At 40.3% G+C, this 21,658-nt stretch overlaps 1 protein-coding gene across 1 annotated transcript; it reads left to right on the top strand.

The window, feature by feature from the left end:
- Positions 1-711: 711 nt before the first annotated feature.
- Positions 712-21,127, top strand: LOC127602023 (excitatory amino acid transporter 1-like). The gene is made up of 10 exons (XM_052067836.1): positions 712-928; positions 3,430-3,624; positions 6,498-6,635; positions 14,751-14,955; positions 16,128-16,170; positions 16,831-17,099; positions 17,835-18,068; positions 18,137-18,331; positions 20,043-20,177; positions 20,879-21,127. The coding sequence occupies exons 2-10, from the start codon at positions 3,441-3,443 to the stop codon at positions 21,081-21,083; spliced, it is 1,608 nt and encodes a 535-aa protein (XP_051923796.1). The 5' UTR covers positions 712-928; positions 3,430-3,440; the 3' UTR covers positions 21,084-21,127.
- Positions 21,128-21,658: the final 531 nt, after the last annotated feature.

Genomic DNA, 21,658 nt, shown 5'->3' on the forward strand with positions numbered 1-21,658 from the left:
CAACACACACACAACAAATTGATGAATAACTAGTTTTAAAATCAGAAGTCAAGAATAATAACTGTTATTGTGGATTACATATGACAATTTGAAATTTTAGTTCAGACTTTAGCAAGCATAATGGAACTTGACATGCTTGATTTGCTTTTGGGGGAAACATTAAATGATGTGGCGGGCCAAATCTGGCCCCCGGGCCTTGACTTTGATACCTGTGGTACAAACCTTACAAACATGTATATGTTCAGAATTTGGGCTGTATTTTACCAATGCGTTTGATCAAATATGTTTCAACGACTTTATCAAGACGTTCGAGCAACTTTGTCAATGCGTTTGAATGACTTTGAAGTAGGTTCGAACCACACAGCCCAGGCAAAAATATTTAATCCACATTGGCAGTTCCACGCTTTCGTAAATTCAACTCAATTTCATTCAGTTAAATTGAACGACATCTGCTCAGAGAGCTCCTTGTTCTCCAGGCAGGATTGTGCAATCAGTTCCAACTTATCAGGCGTGACAAAAACCTTTGAAAGAGGCAAACAAGAAGTTCCTTTCTCTTCTTTCCTGCTTGGAAAATCTCTTTATTTCTCAAGACCCCCCGCCAACGAACCCTTCTCTAATCACCTCCCTCCTCTACGTTGACTCCCATCCACCTCCTTCCCTCCCCTCCGCCCTCCTCGTCTCCCCACTCTCACCCCCACAAGGCAACAACTGTGACTCCCGTGGCACCGCCTTCATTTTCCCTTACTGGCTCTTTCACGAGCAATGCTCCCCCTCGCTCTTTTTTCTGCTTCTCCTCTCGCCCCAACTCCTCATTTCTGCACTTTCACCAGCACAGAGTAACCCTGTGACCACCACCGACCCGACCCTCCTCTCCATCCACCCACTGACAGAACTTTCAAAACTCCACCAAAGCGTCTCAAGTCTCAAGGTACGAAAGCAATTTTCTTGCCATTTCACGTGTTGTGCGACATTTTGGAGCTAAACTACATTCTTGTGCGCGTGCGTATTTGGGGGGCGCGGGACGCGTGGTGGTTGTGTTTTGTTTGAGGAAGTGTTCCGTCAGTTTTTCCTCCATGCCACATGTGCACCCCCCCCCCCCCCTTTCAATGTGTTTTAAAGAGCTTGCTGCGTTTTTTCGATGACATTTGTTAATTAAGTTTGGACCTTTTTTTCGGTGGATTTTAATAAGGCGGAATGATCCGCAGACTGTAAAGCAACGGGTGGAGCATCATTTTCCTATCTCAGATTTGATAAAAAGTCCTGAGGAAAACATTATGCAACATTTTTCAAGGGCGTCTTATAATTAATCAATCAATGTAATTATTCTTCGAAGTAATTACAATAATAATATTAGAGTTATATAATAATAATAATTATTATATAATTATATTATATTTATATAATTAGAATAATCATTATAATATTATAATACTAATTACAATAATAAAATTACTACTAATGCTATCTGTCACCGGTAAGAGGCTGCACTTTTCTTTATGGGTAGGGGACTTTTAAGCAAGTTGTATGATTATTTTATGTTGAAGGTTTTGTCAAGTGCTTTGTTACAACTGCAGTTGTTTTGAAAGCACTATATAAATAAAAATGTATTGCATGAGGCACAATATGCTAGTCAGCTTGGATCATTGAGTAAAGTAGCAGCCTATTTGGAATTTGTTGCTTCCAATTAACGTTTAAGAACAATTAACATAGGCCTTGATAGTTTGAACCACTAGTTTCACCAGTGGTTCAGAAACTTCATGATCACAGCATGAATGACATTACACACTTCTGCTACAAGCCAAGTGTGAAAGGCAATCCCCCCACCCCCACCAGCAAAACCATTGTCAACGGAAAGCGCTGGAATAAACAAATAAAACTGTGTTAAAATGTTGTCAATATTTTAACAATTATGGACATTATGACGTTTTAAAGGCTCCAAAAAAGCAGTCAAAAATATAAGATAAGATATCCTTAAAAAGCAGTCAAAAATATAAGATAAGATATCCTTTATTCGTCCCACACTGGGGAAATTTACAACTTTCTCCATTTATCTATTTATTTATTTATCTCTTATTTATTTATTTATCTAAACTTTCTCCATTGTTCCGATGAAATGACCTATAATTCAGTGTTTGTGCAAATCGGTGCGCATCTGTTTTGGGACTAGTAAGAGCAAACAGAAGCATTTGGAGTCGAGATAAACGACTACGACTGCCAGAAGTCATCTGTGCAGTGCGACCCTCGTCTGCCTGTTTGTTTGGCTACCAAAGATTCCCACACGTTGCTGGCAACGCACTACTGCCTTATCCTGGTAGACGCCTCCCCTCCGTCTCCCCCCATTCATGCTGAGGCGACACAAATTTTACTGCAGTGTATAATTTTCTTCCGCATTGGACAAATTTGTTGAAACTTCATCTGCATGTTCACGAATACCTCAAAATTATGTGCTATAAAAGCAATTAGACCAACTTCTCTCATGAAATGCACAACAGTACAATATTAATAGAGCTAATAAATGGTAGAATAAGTAAACAGGTCTCAACAGTAATCAAAATGTTGTGCAAGGTGACACATAACGATTACATTCCAAAGAAACAAAATGAAGAATGGTGCTCAAGGCTCCCATCAGGCGCACAGATGTCCACGGTTTGTTGATAATTTCTGGTATACCACCACATCCCGTCCATACCACGGTGAAATTATTCATCTTATGTTTTATTATCTACGTGTTTTTTTCCCCCACAACTACAGGTTATATATGTAAAAGTTATATTATGGCTTCACACTGATGAATTGGTTTAGTGTTGAATCAAAGCAGCCATCAAAGCAGCCCTAAGATGCCTCCTTTGTTTTTCCTGATGTGACCCTTCAAAGTTTGGGCACCGCTGGTCGAAATGGAGACTCAAACCAGTTACTGTATTTTTGAATGAACTAATTTGGACTTGTCTACAAATTTATTTCAATGAATTTTTACTTTTTAAAATTTCATTTTACTATGAATATCTCACAGGGTTATTTTTAACCAGTATTAATCACACATGAGTGTATATGAGGATACACTGAGCTTCCATTGATGGACTTGATTGTTTTCCAGATTAAAAGCAGATGCTTGCAAATATTTTGATTCAACACAGAAGAAATGTGTCCTCTTTTATGAAGGACGACAGAAATTGGGGAATAATTACTGTTGAAAGGCTGAAATCAAAGGATTAGGGAATTTTAAGTTTAGCATTGGCTCAAAACATTACTAGTTTATTAAAACAGTGGTTGAGTATTTGTGTAATTGATTAGCTATGGATTCATCGACTAACTTTGACACCTCTACTTAGAGTGTGTTATTCGTTATTATTATGCCCCACGCGGAACTTTAGAGAATTCCATCTGAGAGTCTCCTCTCTGCCTTTGACGTTTTCTACCTTTCGGTTGTAGACAGTTCCTCTATGATGCAAGCCAACGGGGAGGACCCGCAGAGAGCACGACGAGGCCTCCGGCAAATCCAGGCCAGCATCCACTCCCGTTCGCTGCTGGCTAGGAAGAGAGTGTCGAAAATCAGCAAGAATGATGTAAAGGGCTTCTTCATAAGGAACATCTTTGTCATATTCACTGTGGCAGCTGTCATCATTGGTGAGTAGGAAATGTTCAAATGCAGGGCTGTTTGGACATGGAAAAAAAAATGCCTTGAAAGAACGCCGGACGTAAAACAGTTGCCTTTAATAAAAACTGATAAATACTGCTAGTAGTTAGTGGTCATTTAAAAAATTAAAAATGTAGGGCAGCTAATTTTGTGCCGCTCTCTGCCAGACTGATTCATATCGCTCAACACAGTGCAAAGCTCCATCTGTGCTGATTGAGTGAATGATGCCCCTTTGGGCAGCCACGAATTTAAACTGCAGTTGCAGCGTTGCACCGCTATGGAGGCGCTATATAAACAGCAGTGCACAGGAAAGACTTGAAGCAACTACGAAAAAGAAACGGATTGAATCGGGTGTTTTCCCCCGCTAGTCGTTGCTATCGGTGTCCTGATTATTCCAAACAGGCAAACAGGTAGATCTTGTTTTTTGTTGTTGTTGTTGTTGTTTTAATAACATTTAGAATTTTTAGCGTTGCAGATATAGTAGGGAAAATCAGCCACTTTTGTAAAAAGCGACCTCGCGAGTAGCAGGGTCACTACAGGGAATTGATTCTTTCTTGATTTTCATGCATGGTGTAATGATAAAATGCTCACAATGCAGTTTGTGTCAGAGTGTATGCAGCATTGAGACCAGCTGTCTTAGAAATAAACTTCCGCAAGTGAGGGCTAAACTTAAACCCATTTGGACCTCACCCGACCCATATGGCTGACATTGGAGTGATTTGGAATTAACCTACGAATCATGGTGTGGCATGAAGTCAAGCGGGGGCCACCCACGCGCGCCACATCTGTAACCCGACTCGACCTGACTCGTGAGTCAACCACTGTGGGTTCCACTTCAGTGAGAGTGCATTGCAGTGACGTACATCACAAGAAAACCATGTGCATTCATTTTCAAACAAAGAAAATCGTGACTTGAAGTCCACCTTCAAGTGAATTTAGACCAAAAGTTACTTTTTTTTCCCTCCTTTAACTTATTTGACAATCTCTACAATGTTTCAAATGTACAATGTTACAAAAAGTAAACAAAGTAATTCAAACGTACATAACTGTCTTGTTGGCTCACTAACAAATGTACCTAATAGCTAGCTAACTAACAAAATAAGAAACTAAAGGAAATCACAACATACACATCCCTTAATAGAAGGGGTGTTCACACGGCACACATTTGCTCCGGCGCTGCACCGATGTAGTTTGTTGCGATATATTTTGCACCGCAGCAAATTGTGTGGAGCGTTCACACGTACAAAGCCGCCGAGCGTGTCAGCACCGGCACAGCATCGGTGCAGCCCCACTTGCGTTCACAAGCGGAGCAAAACGACAGAAAACAAATGAGCTGTCGTATTGGTTCTTTTTAAAACGTATACGCAACTCAAGCGACTACTGGACAGGCACGTCCTTCTCCTTCTCGGTGTCCGTGCCTTCTGCTCGAGAGTGACCGCCCCCGAAAACGTAAATCAACGATGACTTCAATGACACTCAGAAAAGCAAACACGTAAAGTGCCAACAGAAAATCAAGACAGGAAATCACAAAATAACACGCAACAAAGGAACAAACTACACAACACAAACAACTCCGAGACAGTCCAGTCGCCTACTAAAGGAAAGATGTTACCTGCCAAGTCTTGTGTCGTTATTAAACAAACACATGACGGAAGTCCGACAGAGCGCGAAAGCAACGCATTCTCGCCGTACGTAAACTCTTCACAAGCATTTGCTCTGGAGCAAATTTAACCCAGTTGCGTTCACACGTGCAAATTTACACCGGTGCTGCTTCGCTAACAAGCATTTGCTCCGGAGCAAATTTTGAAACCACCTCCCTCAGGTGGATCAAATTTGGTCCGTTGTAAGCTGTTTTCCGGGGCTACCCCGGAGCTAATTTGCACGTGTGAACTGGGGCAGCCCCGGCGTAGCACCGGACCAAATCTTGCCGTGCGAACACCCCTAGATGTACAAACTACATGAAGAGCAGGCGTGGGGAGTAATGGAATAGATGTACGGGTGCTACATATTGAGAATACAAAAAAATATAACTTCATTCCATTACAGTTACAGAAAAAAACATGTTATCAGTTCACAGTTACATTTATTAAAAATGGGGATTGTTCCGCAATATTATCTTTTTAAACACTGAAAGAGTGACACCGTTGTTGATTTGAGCCGTCGCTGCAACAAGTGGATACATTGTCACAATTGTCGTGTAGTTCAATGGAGTGCCGTGACTCCTGTCACTTGGCGCGGTGTTGCTGATAACAATCAGGTGAAAATGTCCAGTTCCACATGAAAGAACGGAGGAAGTGGTGACCGCTTTTCACTGTTTGGAACATACTCTCTGAATAAAGGACCGAGTCGCCAGTCAGCCATTGTAATGCATTGCTGATTATCCCGCTAACGGCTCTTTGGCATTGTTGTAGAGTTATTCAGCCAAATGCCTCATAGCTGTGTGGCCATGCACTGTTCATATTCAGTCTTACTATTCTGGAGATATGCAAAGATAAAAAGATGGGCCCCTTTCATAAATGCTGTACCACTTGGCGTCATTGGTGCACGTCACTCAACGTAGTCCTTTGTGCGTGTGCGTGTCACATTCCGGATGCATTCCATTCACATTAGAAGTCACCTTTTGTAATGTGAATGAGTGCATGAAAAGATTGGATTCAACAAAATATCCGAATTAGGCACCACACCTTGCAGAGTGGGTGTAGCCTTACTACTCTATCTCCTGCCGAATAGGCAACGCTCTTATGTTGCTACCTAAAAGGCAAACGAATGAGTCAAGGGACTTCACAATTTTCATGTATAACTTTGTTGAATTGTGTTTTGTAGATAAAATCAATGGTTGACTTTTAATGTGACATATGTGTAGGTATCATTCTGGGGTTTGCCCTACGGCCGTACAAGATGTCCTACCGTGATGTCAAGTTCTTCTCTTTCCCCGGAGAGCTGCTGATGCGGATGCTACAGATGTTGGTGCTGCCCCTTCTGGTGTCCAGCCTCATTACAGGTCAGTCACCGCAACGTGCAGTATACTCGAGAACAGCAGTGGGAAATACAGTATAGGGGACCAGCCCATCTAGCATTGACATTATCAAGAGTACTGTTGTATTTTTCGCATTAAAAAAGAAATGTAACATTCAAAAAATTGTTACGGATTTGCTATTATTAGTCAGGTATTTCATTACATCTGTTTTTTTTTTAATGATTAGAAATGGCTAGCATCAAAACTAAACAATATTAACTTTATATATTGAAACAAATTAAGTACAACGATGATATTGCCTTCTTGCATCAGAGATTAATGTTGTTTAACAGATTAAATGAAAAAGATTTTATTTTTTGCTTCAACTTTACTCGTAATGCACCTAAAAAAAAGATGACACTTTCCTTCCGTGGCTTTTGTTCCAAATATGAATCAAATTACTTCATGCGCGTCTACATCATTGCACTCTGGGTCTCCACTCACCACAGAAGACTACTGTGCCCATGCGAAAGTTTTGGGACACAATTTATTAACTGCTGTATTAATCAATCAAGAAAGTCTTGGATTTTAAGCCTTCATCTTCGACATGTAATAACTTCCAGCATAATCTGTCGTTTTTTCCAACATCCATAACACTATGTTTGGATAAATCTGGTGAGCAAGAAGTGCATCAAACTGAACAAGAACATATACGGACAATATGGGGCTGTTTTCTTAGAACAGTGGCTCCCCAACATTTGGCACTAAGTACCACCCCAAAAAAACACGAAACTCTCCAAGTACTTCCATCATGACCAATATAAAAATGCAGTAGTATAGTACACTTTTAGTGTTCTGTAAAAAAAAATTAATAATAATAAATAAAGAGGCTGATCTTCTATTCACAGTTTATATTGTTTAATATTATTGTACGGAATACAAGACAGTGTTACATTATGTCGTTTGCATTGCACTTTAAAAGTGGTCTTAAACTTTTCCTAATCATAAGAAACTTAAATAATGACTCCTTCAAAATATATTCCTGGGTAACAAGATTCAACAGTGGGCTTTTAAAATCATAGTACACCGGCCGACACCCAGCTATTGGTGGCCGTGGATGTATTTAAATCGGTATTATCATCAAGTCATTGTTAATTTAATGAGCAAACACATGTACCCTATTTGACTTGCTTATTGTAATTCAATTGATGATTTGATTTGACTTGGTTGAAATTAAATGGGTACTTGATTTGTGTCAGAGTCACTTGAGTGACGCTTAATACTTGAATGTTAAGACTTCAGACTTTCTTATGACTAGCGGATACTTGCACCTCTGCTGGGAGGTGTGCAAACGGTGCAAGCATAATGGGCAACAGAGTTTGTTTAAGGTACAATGATCCATGCTAACGCTCGTTACTTGGACCAAAATGTTTCCATCTTTCCCACTCTGTGCAAGTGCTTTTAGGTCACAGAAGGAAGATAAGAAATGGGAGATGAACTCATGATCGATTGACTGAGCAAACACATGGTGTAGCTATTTTGCGCAGTCATGGTGTTGACAACGGTCTTGTCGTATGTTTTGACGTGCAGCAAGCATATAGTGCGTGACCGGGTCATTGAGAGAAAGACGTAATTGCCGCCTGCAGGGACACAGCGCAGATAAGACAGTCGACTTTGTGCTCTCCATGGAGCAGAGCGCAGTTTAGCATTCTGTGACACCATGTCGTGTGACTACTGTGAAAATACTGGGGCAAAACAACACAACATGATGAGGGTGTTTTTTTCTCATTGGAAATAATTAAAAATAATCTAATTCAAAATCAAATGGTGGCCTCCAATACAACCTTAATGAACCGCAAAGGTAATGTTTCAAGGAACATTTTAACATTTGTAATTGATACAAGTGTAAAAAGAAGCTTACCACTGTAAGATGTAAAAACAAGAAGACACTTTCCCACAAACGCAGGGGTCCTTGAGGGCCTCTGCCCAGCTTGTCTTACATGTTTCAATGAAAGCGCTACAGTAGCCTGATAATGATCCTGATTCTTGAATTTGGTGTGTTGGAGGAGGAAAACATCTAAAACATGCAGGACAGTGGCCCCCGAAGATTGGGGTTTGACACCAGATCGAAAAACAAAATAAGGCGAGACACCAAAGCATAGGCAAATAATGTCGTGTCTCATTTTGAGACAATAGGTATCATGTAAGTATCAGTCAAGTCAAGTCAACAGTATTTATAGAGCACTTTCAAACAGCCATCGCTGCATACAAAGTGCTGTACATGGAGCAATTTAACATGCACAATAAACAGTAAGACAAATCGGTAATAAAGGCGGTAGAAAACCAAGAACAAATCAAAGTCATGCTGAGTCGAATGCCAAAGAATACAAGTGAGTTTTGAAGGGTTTGAAGATGGGCAGCGAGGAGGCTTGCCGAATGTTCATTGGGACGTCATTCCAGAGAGAGGGACCAGCAACAGAAAAGGCTCGATCCCCTCTGAGCCTCAGTTTAGTTCTTGGTACTTCTAATAATGTCTGGTCCACAGACCTGAGACGCCGGGCAGGTGTGTAGGGGCGGATGAGCTCAGAGAGGTAAGGTGGCGCGAGATTATTCAGAGATTTGAAAACAAAGAGGAGGATCTTGAAAATAACTCTAAAATGAATGGGGAGACAGTGAAGGGATGCCAGAGTAGGAGTTATGTGCTCCCTCTTACGAGTACCAGCCAAGTGGCGAGCAGCGGCATTCTGGACCAGCTGAAGGCGCTTAATGGAGCACTGACTGACTCCAAAGTAAAGAGAATTGCAGTAATCGAGCCGGGATGTGACAAAGGCATGAATTACTGTCTCAAAGTGTTCATGTGAGAGGAGAGGTTTTATTTTGGCCAGCTGTCTAAGGTGAAAGAAGCTGGACAACTGCACCAATTTGCCGATCGAGTTTGAAATCACTGTCCAGTTTAAGGCCCAAGTTTGAGACTGTTGACTTAAGATAAGGAGACAGAGGGTACCAAGTCTACAGGATGGAATGTACAAGTGCCACTGGGACCAAACAATATCACCTCTGTCTTCTTTTTGTTGAATTTCAAAAAATTTTGTGTCATCCAGGTTTTGATTTCTTCCAGACAGGATAGGAGTGGCCTTAATGAGAAGGCAAACACTGAAGCCCTTTGTTGAACATAAGTTGTAAAATGAAAAAAGTGAAAAGCATAGGCGAGTGGCGTGTCAACAATAAAAAAAAAATCATCATTAGCTATGGGCGGCACGGTGTCACCCTTGTGTGAGGATAAAGCGGTTTAGATCATGAATTGATGTATTATTAGCTATGTTGCAAGTGTGCAAAGAATTTCACTATGCCAACAATCTTATTACTTTGAATATGAGTCTACTTCCAAGCGCCACAACCCAAAACTCTCAAAAGATAGCTCCATTGAAATTATTGCAGACGACCACAATGTAACGCAGTAGGCATATTTAAAATCTTTCTTACACATACTGTAGTCAAACTATCCCATAATGAGTTGGATGAGGCGAAAGGTGACCAATTATATTGATTGACTGTGTTTGAGTTAAAATAGACACATGCTTCCTCGAAATGAAAGACGAGGCAATTATCCATCGAAGTGAAACTGAAAAAGAAAATGCTCAGTCAGTGGAATTTGAAGACAAAGTCCCTTGCACACACTTGGCTTTGGTAGTGTTGTATGAGGCTGATTGAACACACATACTTTACCTAAGAAAATTTAAAAAATGAAAGAGTTTCTGACTATAATCTTGTGGCCATTATGCGTCAATGATTAGAACATTTTGGTGAAGGTAAAGCAGAGAAAAAAAAGAAGCCTACTTGATCATTGATGTTAAGGCTGTTTTGTTTTAGTGTGTGCCAAATTTTCCATAAAGTCATCGAGGATAGAGGAACTATATTTCGTAACTTCAGCTACACTCAGTAATTGGAACAGTAACGATACAACATGAATACGGCATAATATATCTCTGTTTCAGTATTTTTCCTGCGTTTTCACATCTGGAGTAAAAAAAAAAACCAAAAAACCCATCTCAGTCTTGTTTTTAGGTAGATAAAATTCAGGATCTTGAGAGAAGTGAAATTCGATTCTACTGATCGAATTAGGCTTTTCAAGATCAGGATCGGTGAGTTAAAAAATAAGTTAAAAAAATAATCTCTGATCTGATCACGTGGAGCAATTTAAAATATATTTTTTAAATAACTATAAAAATACAACTAAATACTGAAGTTGAAACCTACTACTACCACGACTATTTGGACATTTTCATTCATACCACTTGATCCTGTTGTTTGGGGCAAGTGATCTTGCTGCATTTTGAATCACTGTTGTTGTGTCTTTCTAATTGGCAGACAAAATGTTTCTATATATTTCTGAGGTTAAAATGCTGTAAAAATAATTCGGACGTTTGTTTCTAACTATGTGTCTGGTATTCATGTTGTTGTTATTTTAGGGTGTGTGTGGCTAAAATAGGCCCAGTGACCTATTTTCGCCCCCGCTTGAGTCATTCCACTGTACTATACAAGTACTTGAGCTCCTTCAAACGCAGCCGCAATTATCCGTTGCAATTGCAACATGCAGTTAAGCTAGTGAAGCTCGTCTCAATGCCGACGCCCCGAAAATGCATCTATGCCTTGTGCCAGTCAGCCTTGAGTATGCTTGTAGCACACAGACAAAGGCAAAAGAGCAAGGTTAAAAAAAAAGCCAGTGTGCGGATATTGGCTTTGCGCTGGCATGGGTTCTTTCAAGCTTCTGGTGGTCATGGCGTGGATGATGTGGCATATATTCCAGTCATCGCAGACTTTAAGCGAATATGCAGTGTCATAGGACACACCAGCTCCAATATGCTTGGTCACATGAAAAATTGCCAGGCGATAACGGGGTGGATGAGGTTCCAAAAAGTCTGGACCACTTCGTGTGCCCCCAACTTCAACTTGTTCCTCTCTGAAAAGGGGACTGCATTTGTAGTTGTACCCCGCACCACCCTTATAAAACTATCCTCCTTGCTCTCATTCAACCCTGCCTCTTTCATTCTTTTGTGTGGAATAAATTAGTGAGCCTCCATATGTTGTTGCCCAGACGACAGCTCAGGGATAATTTTATGTGCGTGTGTGTGTGCGCGCGTGTGTGTGTGTGTGTGTGTGTGTGTGTGTGTGTGTGTGTGTGCGTGTGTGTGTGTGTGTGTGTGTGTGTGTGTGTAGGAAGATTAAAGTTTTCCCAGGTTTGTCAGCAAAAGGAGGATGAATGGAACAGAGAGGAGGATGAATGTGTTTAAAACATTTTTTTCAAGTGACCATACCGCAAAAATGAATGACATGTTGCTGCGAATAAGCATGATTTTGACACAGAAACTACATTTTCTTTGTCATTATTTCCAAATTGATGAAATGGGCTTGGTTTTGGATATTTGATTTTCATAACAACCCTCTTAATGTATTTTCTACGTATAAAATACAGTCAAACCTCGGTTTTCGTCCATAATCCGTTCCAGAAGGCTGTTCGAAAACTGAATTTTTCGAAAACCGAAACCACACTCTTTAAAAAAAAAGTTTATTGAACATGTCTGCGCACAATGGAAAGCGACACGAGGAAGCGTCAGTTCCTCGTCTACCCGAGGGAGCGTCACTTCCTCGTGTAATGAAGGCGAGAGGAGTCAAGTGGTGCATTCAAGTGCGCTCAGTTTGTTTGAGAACCGAAATTTGTTCGTCATCCGAGGCATAAAAAACTCTAAATTTTTGGTCGAAAACCGAATTGGTCAAGAACCGAGACGTTTGAAAACCGAGGTTTGACTGTACACCCAAACACGGCTCATGTGTTGTTCCAAGAAGGCTGTCTTTTGGCACAACATCCCATATTTTGTCATAGTTCTAGGCCAAAGCATTTTGGTTTGGAAGTTTTCAGGTATTTCAAATCTTTTGGCATGCACAAAGACATATGCATAAAAAAATTGAGAAAAACTGTATTTTTAACGCCACCACGAAAATGTTTCCACAAAAATTGCCAGCATGCGGCGTCACAAAGGCAATGTTTGCTCCAGAAAAAAGTGTTTTTTTGTCATTATTTCAAATTCCGTTAAGAGTTGTGCTGTGCTTAAACCAAAGATGGAATGCTGCTTTGTTCTTTGTCTTATATGAATTTGATCACGGGATACAAACTGAGCTGCTTCATTCACGTCATGCCACAATAAACAGAAGAGGCTCCTCCCTCCGCTCTAACAGAAAAAAAAGTATGTCAATCAGGTGGTCCATGGTTGTAAGTGCATTCACACACACGCGCACACACGCACATATTGGTAAACAGAGTGACGCATATGAAAGGCCGACATTCATCTTGATTCCAACAAAAGGGAAAGCTTTGCCTGTTCCTGTTCGGAATTAACATCAAGGCCACAAAGGGATGTGACATTATGAAATCCACACACTCTCTATTTCTCTGACCACCAATGTGAACCGAATGCTGTCACAATGATGAAAAGCGATTTAAAAAAAACGACGTTTTGAGTGCTTCATTGACTGCAGTACTCATAAAACCTGGTTTAAACATTGTCTTCTCAGGGAGAAAAAAACAGTTCTTACCTGAATGACAATGTGGTATAAAACCAAATAAAACCCACAAAGGAAGTCTTATCGGAGACAAAGAGCTTTCTAAGGAAAAAAGGCCTTTTTGAAAAAATTTAAGTTGCCCATTTTTAATTCAAATGTTTTATATACAAAGACTAGTTCCTAATGGAGAAAAAACATTCTGGAAAAAAGTTGTATATTTGAGCGGAAACAATTTGACAAAATGTTTGTTTTAGGGTAATTTATTTTTTCATATTCAAGAAAAAAACAGCATATGTAGGCTTATATATTTTGAAGAAGGCTGTATTTTACAAAATGATATATTTTTATATTGTCTGAATTTTGCAGATAATTAAATTTTATAAAAATTCAAACCTTATTTAAATCTCAAGCGATCACTGAGGGCAAGCTCTCATTTCGGTGGGGTTGAGAATACATAAAAGAATGGATTAAAGTAGAGTCTGGCAGCATTTAATTATGATTCCACATGAAGTGGCCACTGCCATGCGGTCACTCTTCAATGTTGTGTGCGTCAGGTGCCAAAACACGCTTTATCTTTCAGCCAAGTTGGTCGAGGTCACTGTGTTAATCGTTAACTGGCATCTTTGTGCATACCAAGCAGTCAGTCACACTTGGCTTCCTATTGACCCTCAAGTTTTAGTATATGACTGAAGTGTCCACGTTTGAAGGAGGCTCCTCTGATACGCTTTCAAACTGTGAGCGCCATTTAAAAGAGACAAAAAAAAGTTAAGCGGATATGATCGTTCCCTGGGTGCTGTCCAGTCGGTGTTCCTTACTCGCCGTGTAGATCAGAGACAGATTGTATTTCTTACTGCGCTTTGTTCCTTGTAAAATAGTTGGACAGATTATGGGGATGGGTGTATTCCATCTATAATTACAAGCATCTTTTTCCCAGGCTCACTTCATGTCTGCTCGCTGAGACACACCACTTTATTTACATGTCTGAGTATGCTGCACTGTTCTTTTTTCACATTGCCAATACAAACACAACTGTGTTAATTATTAACAAGCCATCTCTCTTTGAACAACCTTCAGTTTTCCATAAACTGTTTTGGAAAATAAAATGCTATGTTGAAACTCTGCAGCAGCGCCCCCGTAAGAAAGTCGTATGTGCAGCAACTGTCCTCATGCAAAGATAGCCACAATCAGTATGTCAAAGCATAAAATACTAAAATACCTCTCATGATGTACATTTTGTAGTTAAAAAAAGAAAAAATATATATGTTCAGGGGAATATATATTATACATACAAACACAGTATATTTAAAAAATATATAAAACTTAAAAATGTTTTTTAATTCTCAAAAATAAAACAAATTAGAAAGTTTTCCTTAAATAAAAGATGTATTTCATTTATGATATTGGATTCATGAATTTATAAATTCATAGCATAATCTGGTTAATAGAGCATATGGATTGTTAAATATTATAAAACTGCATTTGGATCAAATGCGCTCAAAGAAAAGCCTCACCTCAAATAAGCACTGAGGTCTATGAAATACACAAGACACATTATTTTGGGGTGGAATTCCAATTGAAACTGCGTGACTTTTCTGATTTCAGGCATGGCCGCACTAGACAGCAGCGCGTCAGGTAAAATGGGTATGAGGGCGGTCATCTACTACACCAGCACCACGGTTATTGCCGTGTTCATCGGCATCGTCATGGTGGTCGTCATCCACCCCGGTAAAGGCTCGAAGGACGAGTTCACCACCACGCAAAAAATCGACAGTGTTAGTCCCGCCGACGCCTTCCTGGACCTTATCAGGTATAGATGGACTGTCTCATAATGTTTGTAAACCGCAGGTGCCAGGGGAGCTATCAGGTGGCTAAAATAGATTCACTCCCACTGACTTGAAATGAAAAGAAAATGATAAAAACTTATTGTGCTTGGGCTTGCGCTATGGGATATACTTTTTTTTTCAATTTCCTGTTAAAAAATATATAATAATAATTAACTAGAGCTACAAGCAGCTTTGAAGGACCCTCACAGCCCAGGCCACTTTGGGGAACTGGCATGTTGGGATACAGGCACATTACGGGTACTGGCACATCAAAATTTGAATTTCGCGGAAAGGGAACAATAAACTTCCACAAAAATTATGTTTGTTTGTTTGTTTGTTTGTTTGTTTGTTTGTTTGTTTTGCCAGGCCTGATGTGTGTGCAGAAGTTTTCACGCTCATCTGGCGCCTCTTTTTAAGGTTTCTTCTTTTTCCTCCAAAATGGGATTTTGAGATTTTCCCTGCTCAGTTCTTTTTTTATTTTATTAATTTTTTTCCGTGGTCAATTTGGGGTTTGGACCCTGGGATGTCACCAGCCTTTGTGAACTTTGTGCCAGTGAAGTCTTATGGGCATAAACATAATTCTTCATGACAGACAATCTGGTTAAACTCGCCTGGGAAACACGCCCCCCAATCAAAGTTAGGCCTTTAGGGTAGATCTACAAAAAATTGTGGTGTATGTAATAGCTCAAGAGCTACAAGAAAATCTCCTGGAGCCCTCTGCTAAATCCAACAAGAAGCTGCTATAACTTGATTCACATCATCCTATCTTGACAACATTTCACACATTAGTTGAAAGTCGATGCCTGAAGGAATCTACAAACTAATTTTTCATTGTAGTGGTAGTGTCACCTCCTGGCTAAAGTCTGACTTCTGCTTTGAAACAACAATAACAAGCATTTAAAAGGCGCATTAATCCACCAGGATTGTCTCTCTCACTGAATGTAGCGTCCTCCTTATTCCTTTGAATTTCTTGCTGTCCACACAGATGGAATGCACCGACGCCTTTGCCCCTCCTAGCTTAGCATTACCGTATGCACTCAACTCAAAAGGGACACGTCGTATCTACTTAATGTTCCCTTCAATTGACAGGGTTGGGAGGGTTTCTTGAAAAATGTATTCTGAGACAGTTACTAGTTACTTGTGTGTGGTTTTGCAGGAACATGTTCCCTCCAAACCTTGTGGAAGCTTGCACCAAACAGGTAATGTGTTATATTTATTCACATGCTCTTTTCACTTTTTCCTATTACTTAAATTATGATTGAATTTGATTACTTTTTGTTTATTGATTACCAAAGTTCAACTACAGTTGATCCACTACGTTCATATAAACAGCACCAATTTTAATTTATAAATAGTTGTGTTGCATTAATTGTGTATGTGCGTATGTGAGGAAAAATGTTTTTGGGGAAAAAAATGTATTATTCATAGGAAAAACAAGTAATTTTTGGAAAAAAATGTCATGTAGTCATAAGAACAAAGTCCTTTGTTTCAGAGAAAAAAGTACAATTTTTTAAATGAAATTTTTATTTTGACAAGTGAAAAAGTAATATTCTCGAGAGGTTGGGCATATTATACACGAGTGCGTTGTTCACTGGATTTTATGGTAAGTAGAGTAGCTAGAATACCTGTAGACAAATGTATTGTGTTCCTACTTCCACTATAACATGAATGAAGACACGTGTTGTACCTCTATGTCTGGAAATGTTTGTTCCATATGCTTTTCTTTACAGATGTAGTCATATCCCGAGGATCGTCAAGGCACTGTGAATATATGGCAAGCTATTAAATTGCCACTGCACTGCTACCAGCATGACTAAAAGCTTCACCGGCTAACCTGTCGGCTCTCACTTTTCTTTCAGTTTAAGACACAGTATGCCAAGAGAGTGATCCAAATCAATGTGACGGTCAACAAGTCGGTGTTCCTGCTCAACGGGAGCCAGGTGATGACAAGGGAGGAAATGATCCCTGTACCGGGTGCTGTCGATGGGGTCAACGCATTGGGCCTGGTGGTCTTTTCCATGTGCTTTGGGTGGATCATCGGGAAAATGGGGGAACAGGGACAGCCCCTGAGGGACTTCTTTGACTGTCTCAGTGAAGCCATCATGAGGCTGGTGGCCATCATCATGTGGTACGTCTAAATTAAACTATCCAATGTCACATAACATATAATTTTATTTACTAAAATTCTGGATCTTTCTTGATCCATCTACTGTATGCCAGCAAGGAATATGTCTCAGAGACAACAATTAAATACTCTTTCACAAGCTGGCACATGTAGGTCTGTCACAATTTTAAAAAAAAAAATCTGGGTGATACATTTTCCCATAAACTATAGCTAAACAATAGTATGGTGGTCTCTCTGTCAGTTTTTTCATTCGAAACAGGTATATGGTGTAAAAAGAGCACCGTATACCATAGGTGTTAGCCAAATGCTGGTTAGCATGAGCGCCACTTGGTTATTATTATCGATGTGCCTTAGTCAAAGCATGAGATTACAAGTACATGCGCGATACATGCGAACCGAATTGGAACAGTTGTACTGAACCGTTTTTCAAAAGCTATTTCACTGTTTGTGTGCGTGCGTGTGTGTGTGTGAATGTGTGTGTGTGTGTGTGTGTGTGTGTGTGCGCGTGTGTGTGTGTGTGCATGCACTTGTGAGTGCTGACTCATACAGTGGCATACAAGTTGAGAGACATCAGAGAGAAGGAGCATCGCAATGAATGATAATGAAATACAAACATGCATGCAAATGACCGTTTATCGAGTCACCGACAATAAAACAAGCGAGTTGCTGTTGGTGGAAACGCAAGTAATTATGAAGCTGATGGAAGACAGAAAATCCATAGAACCTTTTTTGGATCAGGTATGCCCCCATCGGTATCCTGTTCCTGATCGCGGGTAAAATTGTGGAGATGGACGACATCTCATCAATGGGCGGCCAGCTGGGTATGTACACAATCACCGTCATCTGTGGCCTGCTCATCCACGCGATCGTGGTCCTGCCCACGCTCTACTTTGTGGTCACCCGAAAGAACCCCTTCATCTTCATCTTGGGGCTGCTCCAGGCCCTTGTCACGGCTCTTGGAACATCCTCCAGGTTTGGTGACCATTCTTTCACTGTTAACAGGGTCAAGGTATGCGCTAATGTGCTCATTTCTACCGTAGCTCTGCCACGCTGCCAATCACGTTTAAGTGTCTTGAGGAAAACAACAAAGTAGACAAGCGTGTAACCCGCTTTGTACTCCCCGTGGGTGCCACTATCAACATGGACGGCACCGCCTTGTATGAAGCGCTGGCGGCCATCTTTATCGCTCAGGTGAACAACTTTGACCTCAACTTTGGGCAGATTCTCACCATCAGGTAAGTGCCAGCACACACTGTATCATTTGTGTACTGCTAAGACAATAAACCAGCAGTTCTCCAACTATTCACACTAAGTTTCACCTAAAAAAAATTATTAGCTCTCCAAGTACCACCATCATTACCAATATTATAACACAGGAGTGTAGTTGTAGTGTTCATGAGACAAAGGTTTTATTTCTAAAATGTATATTTAATAATATTGCAAACCCTGCAACTTTATTAACAGTTTGAACATTATCACTGCTCTATTGCATTATCACAAATATACTATAGGTATCAGAGGTGGGCAATTTATAAAATGTTGCCGATCCGTCAAGTGTTTTTCATAATCCGTCAGCAACCTAGCCACCTGTCAGTTGGTCACTTTGTCATATCAATGTATACTAACCGCGCTTACATCATTGCTTACATCAGTAAATTTTATGAGTCTGCCTGGCCGCCAGTCAGTCAGCCAGTCCATCTATCATCAGTCTGCCAGATCTAAAAAAAAACCCAAAAAACACTTCATAGTACAACAGAGAGAAACTACAATGTGATTAAAATGGTAAATTAAGTGCACTATCAGGGTATCTACAAAGTACATCATACTGTGCCCAAAGAGTTTTACACACACACACACACTCGCATAAATTTCAATGGTACTTTATCCGATTAGCGACGATTACACTGATGGACGAAAACCCACTTCCGTCAGTGCTTAGTCTGTGACTTTTTTTAAGCTTCCCGTCTCTCGTCAGTGATCAGCAAAAGGGGCGGCTGTCTGATGGAATTCCCACCTCTGCTTGGTGCATTAAAAAAAAAGCCTGTAATTAATTAAATTACAATTTATTTCACATAAATGTTTAATAAAAAATATACATAATTCAAAGTCTAAAAACAAATAAGTAAATGTCACGTTGCGCCCGAGGCGATGAAAAATCGCCTCGTGCACAACAAAAATAACGAGGTGGATCCCATGAAAAAGCAGACACGAAAAGATCTTGTATGAAAAAACAAAGGGTTTTAATACGAACAGAAAGAGCCCGACAGGGAAAACGGTAACAGAAAACGCTGGTCAAATAAGGACCAGGAAATAAGGAAAAACAACCGAAAACGCTCGCGAAAAAACAAAGAGCGAGGAAGTATTGAGATCAGTAATCTAGAGCAATAACAATTTGGATGAAACGCGAATAACAATAGTAGTGGCCGTAAGGCAAAAAGGCAGCGAGTAAATTCGAACGATGAAATAGCGAGAGAGAGCAATGGCACGGTAAGGAATTCTCCGGCAGTGAGAGGACTGCCGGAGTCTCTTAATAAAGGAGGGTAATCAGCCCGAAATTACGAACAGGTGTGCAGAACAGGCGGGGGAAAAAACCCGCCACCTGCTGGCGGGCACGCGACGTGACAGTAAATGCAAATGTCTTGCTCTAAATAGTTAAATATAACCGAACTGTACTTTTTGTGAAATGTACTGATTTTTTTATTTTTAATGGAGCACAAGAGGAACCTGTGCCCCAAATTTTGAGGATCACTGTTAGAAGACCTGTCATAAAAAAATACTTATCCAGCATTATAAAGTGCTTTGAGGTGGATTCTTTCCATTTCAGAGGCTCAAGGCTATGACTTTTGTGACACTATTCACTGCTGTGCTTGCATGCTTGGAGGTCATTTCGAGTTAATGTGGGTCAAACAGATGACCATAAAAATGCCTGCATTTATTTTCCTGCAGCATCACAGCCACAGCAGCCAGCATCGGAGCAGCTGGAATCCCACAGGCGGGGCTGGTCACCATGGTGATAGTGCTCACGTCTGTGGGCCTACCCACTGATGACATCACGCTCATCATCGCCGTTGATTGGTTCTTGTGAGTACTTCCTGTACCTAGCGGTCAAGATTTATACTTTCACACAGAGATCCTGCAAAACTGGCAGTGTTTGCAGACATTTTTAAGGATCCTTCTCAAACGACCTCCCATAGCAGAAAACTGCTGGGCCAGCTTTGGCCTCCATTAAATGTCAGGTGCTGTTTATACAAACAGACTAAAAAAAAAAAAAATCAGCTTTTACATGTAGTGAAGACGAGCTTCTTATACTACCTCCAAAGATTGAAAAATTACCAGGTCCCACAATTCCATTTTAGGTGCCGTTTAGAAAAAAACAGAAAAGGGAAAAAAATGTTTCAAAGGTGCTTCTGACAATCCCTCTAAAGACTTTTAAAGGGGCTTCTAATACTACCTCCAAAGGCAAAAATTCAGCCATTCAAAAGTCAACTCCAGCCTCATCGATCCGTCCAAGGTACGATTGGTACAAAATGGTGGCATGGGAAATTGTAGGAATAATGACTGCTTTTTCAGTCAGCTTCAAAGGGGCGTGCAGGGTATTTCTTTCATAACATTTTGACTTCACATGTTATCGCTTTTGGGTTTCAGCGTAGCTTTTTGAGGGTAGTACAGATGGTCTCAGCGATGTGATGATGCGAACAATATGTGTGAAAACAATGCCTCTCTTTCAATGTTTTGTTACGCAAATGCTTTCTTCATCTGGCTCCTATTTGCGCTTGCCACAGGGACCGACTGCGTACTACGACCAATGTTCTGGGAGACTCCATCGGGGCTGGTATCGTGGAGCATCTATCTCGTCACGAGTTAGCCCAAGACCCAGAGGAGGCCCACTTGGCGGCAGCGGAGGAAGTGGACAAGAAGCCCTACCGACTCATCTGTCAGGAAAACTTAAATGAGAGACCCATCACTGACAATGAGACAAAAATGTAGTCCATTTTTGTTGCTTTAATTCGGTTGATCTTTTTTTTGTTTTTGTTTTTTTACAATGTCAAAATCTTCCATTATCAGAATTTGATGCTTCATCCAAAACAATCAAAGGGTGTCAGTCAGGGCTCTGGCGTCATCTTGTGGTTGTGTTTTTCAGCCAGTTGTTGAAGATAGGTTCCACGGAAACAGTCCAAACCTGAATTCTTGAAAATTGTTGGGGTTCCCAGCACTCTATCCCATGTTGTCTATATTATTTGTTTACTAATAGAAAAAAATGCTGTATTCTTTCTTTATTGATTGTAAATGACAAAAGGGGAGTTTTGTTTCACATTTATTGCAATAGATTTAAGACATTGTGTATAGTGTATTCCATGATATGTTTTTTTTTAGGTTTGCCTGATGGGAATGTTTGGGAAACCTTGTTGTAGAGGATCGTTATATGTAGATAGATAAATGTGTACGTTAACTGTAGTCAAATTGCAAAAGGTTACTTGAGGATTATCTATCTATCTATATATATATATATATATATATTGCGCGTCGTCCCGCACGCGGTCTGTCCTTCCGTCTGTCCCTTT

Source organism: Hippocampus zosterae, chromosome 6, assembly GCF_025434085.1.
Source record: "Hippocampus zosterae strain Florida chromosome 6, ASM2543408v3, whole genome shotgun sequence".
NCBI lineage: Eukaryota > Metazoa > Chordata > Actinopteri > Syngnathiformes > Syngnathidae > Hippocampus > Hippocampus zosterae.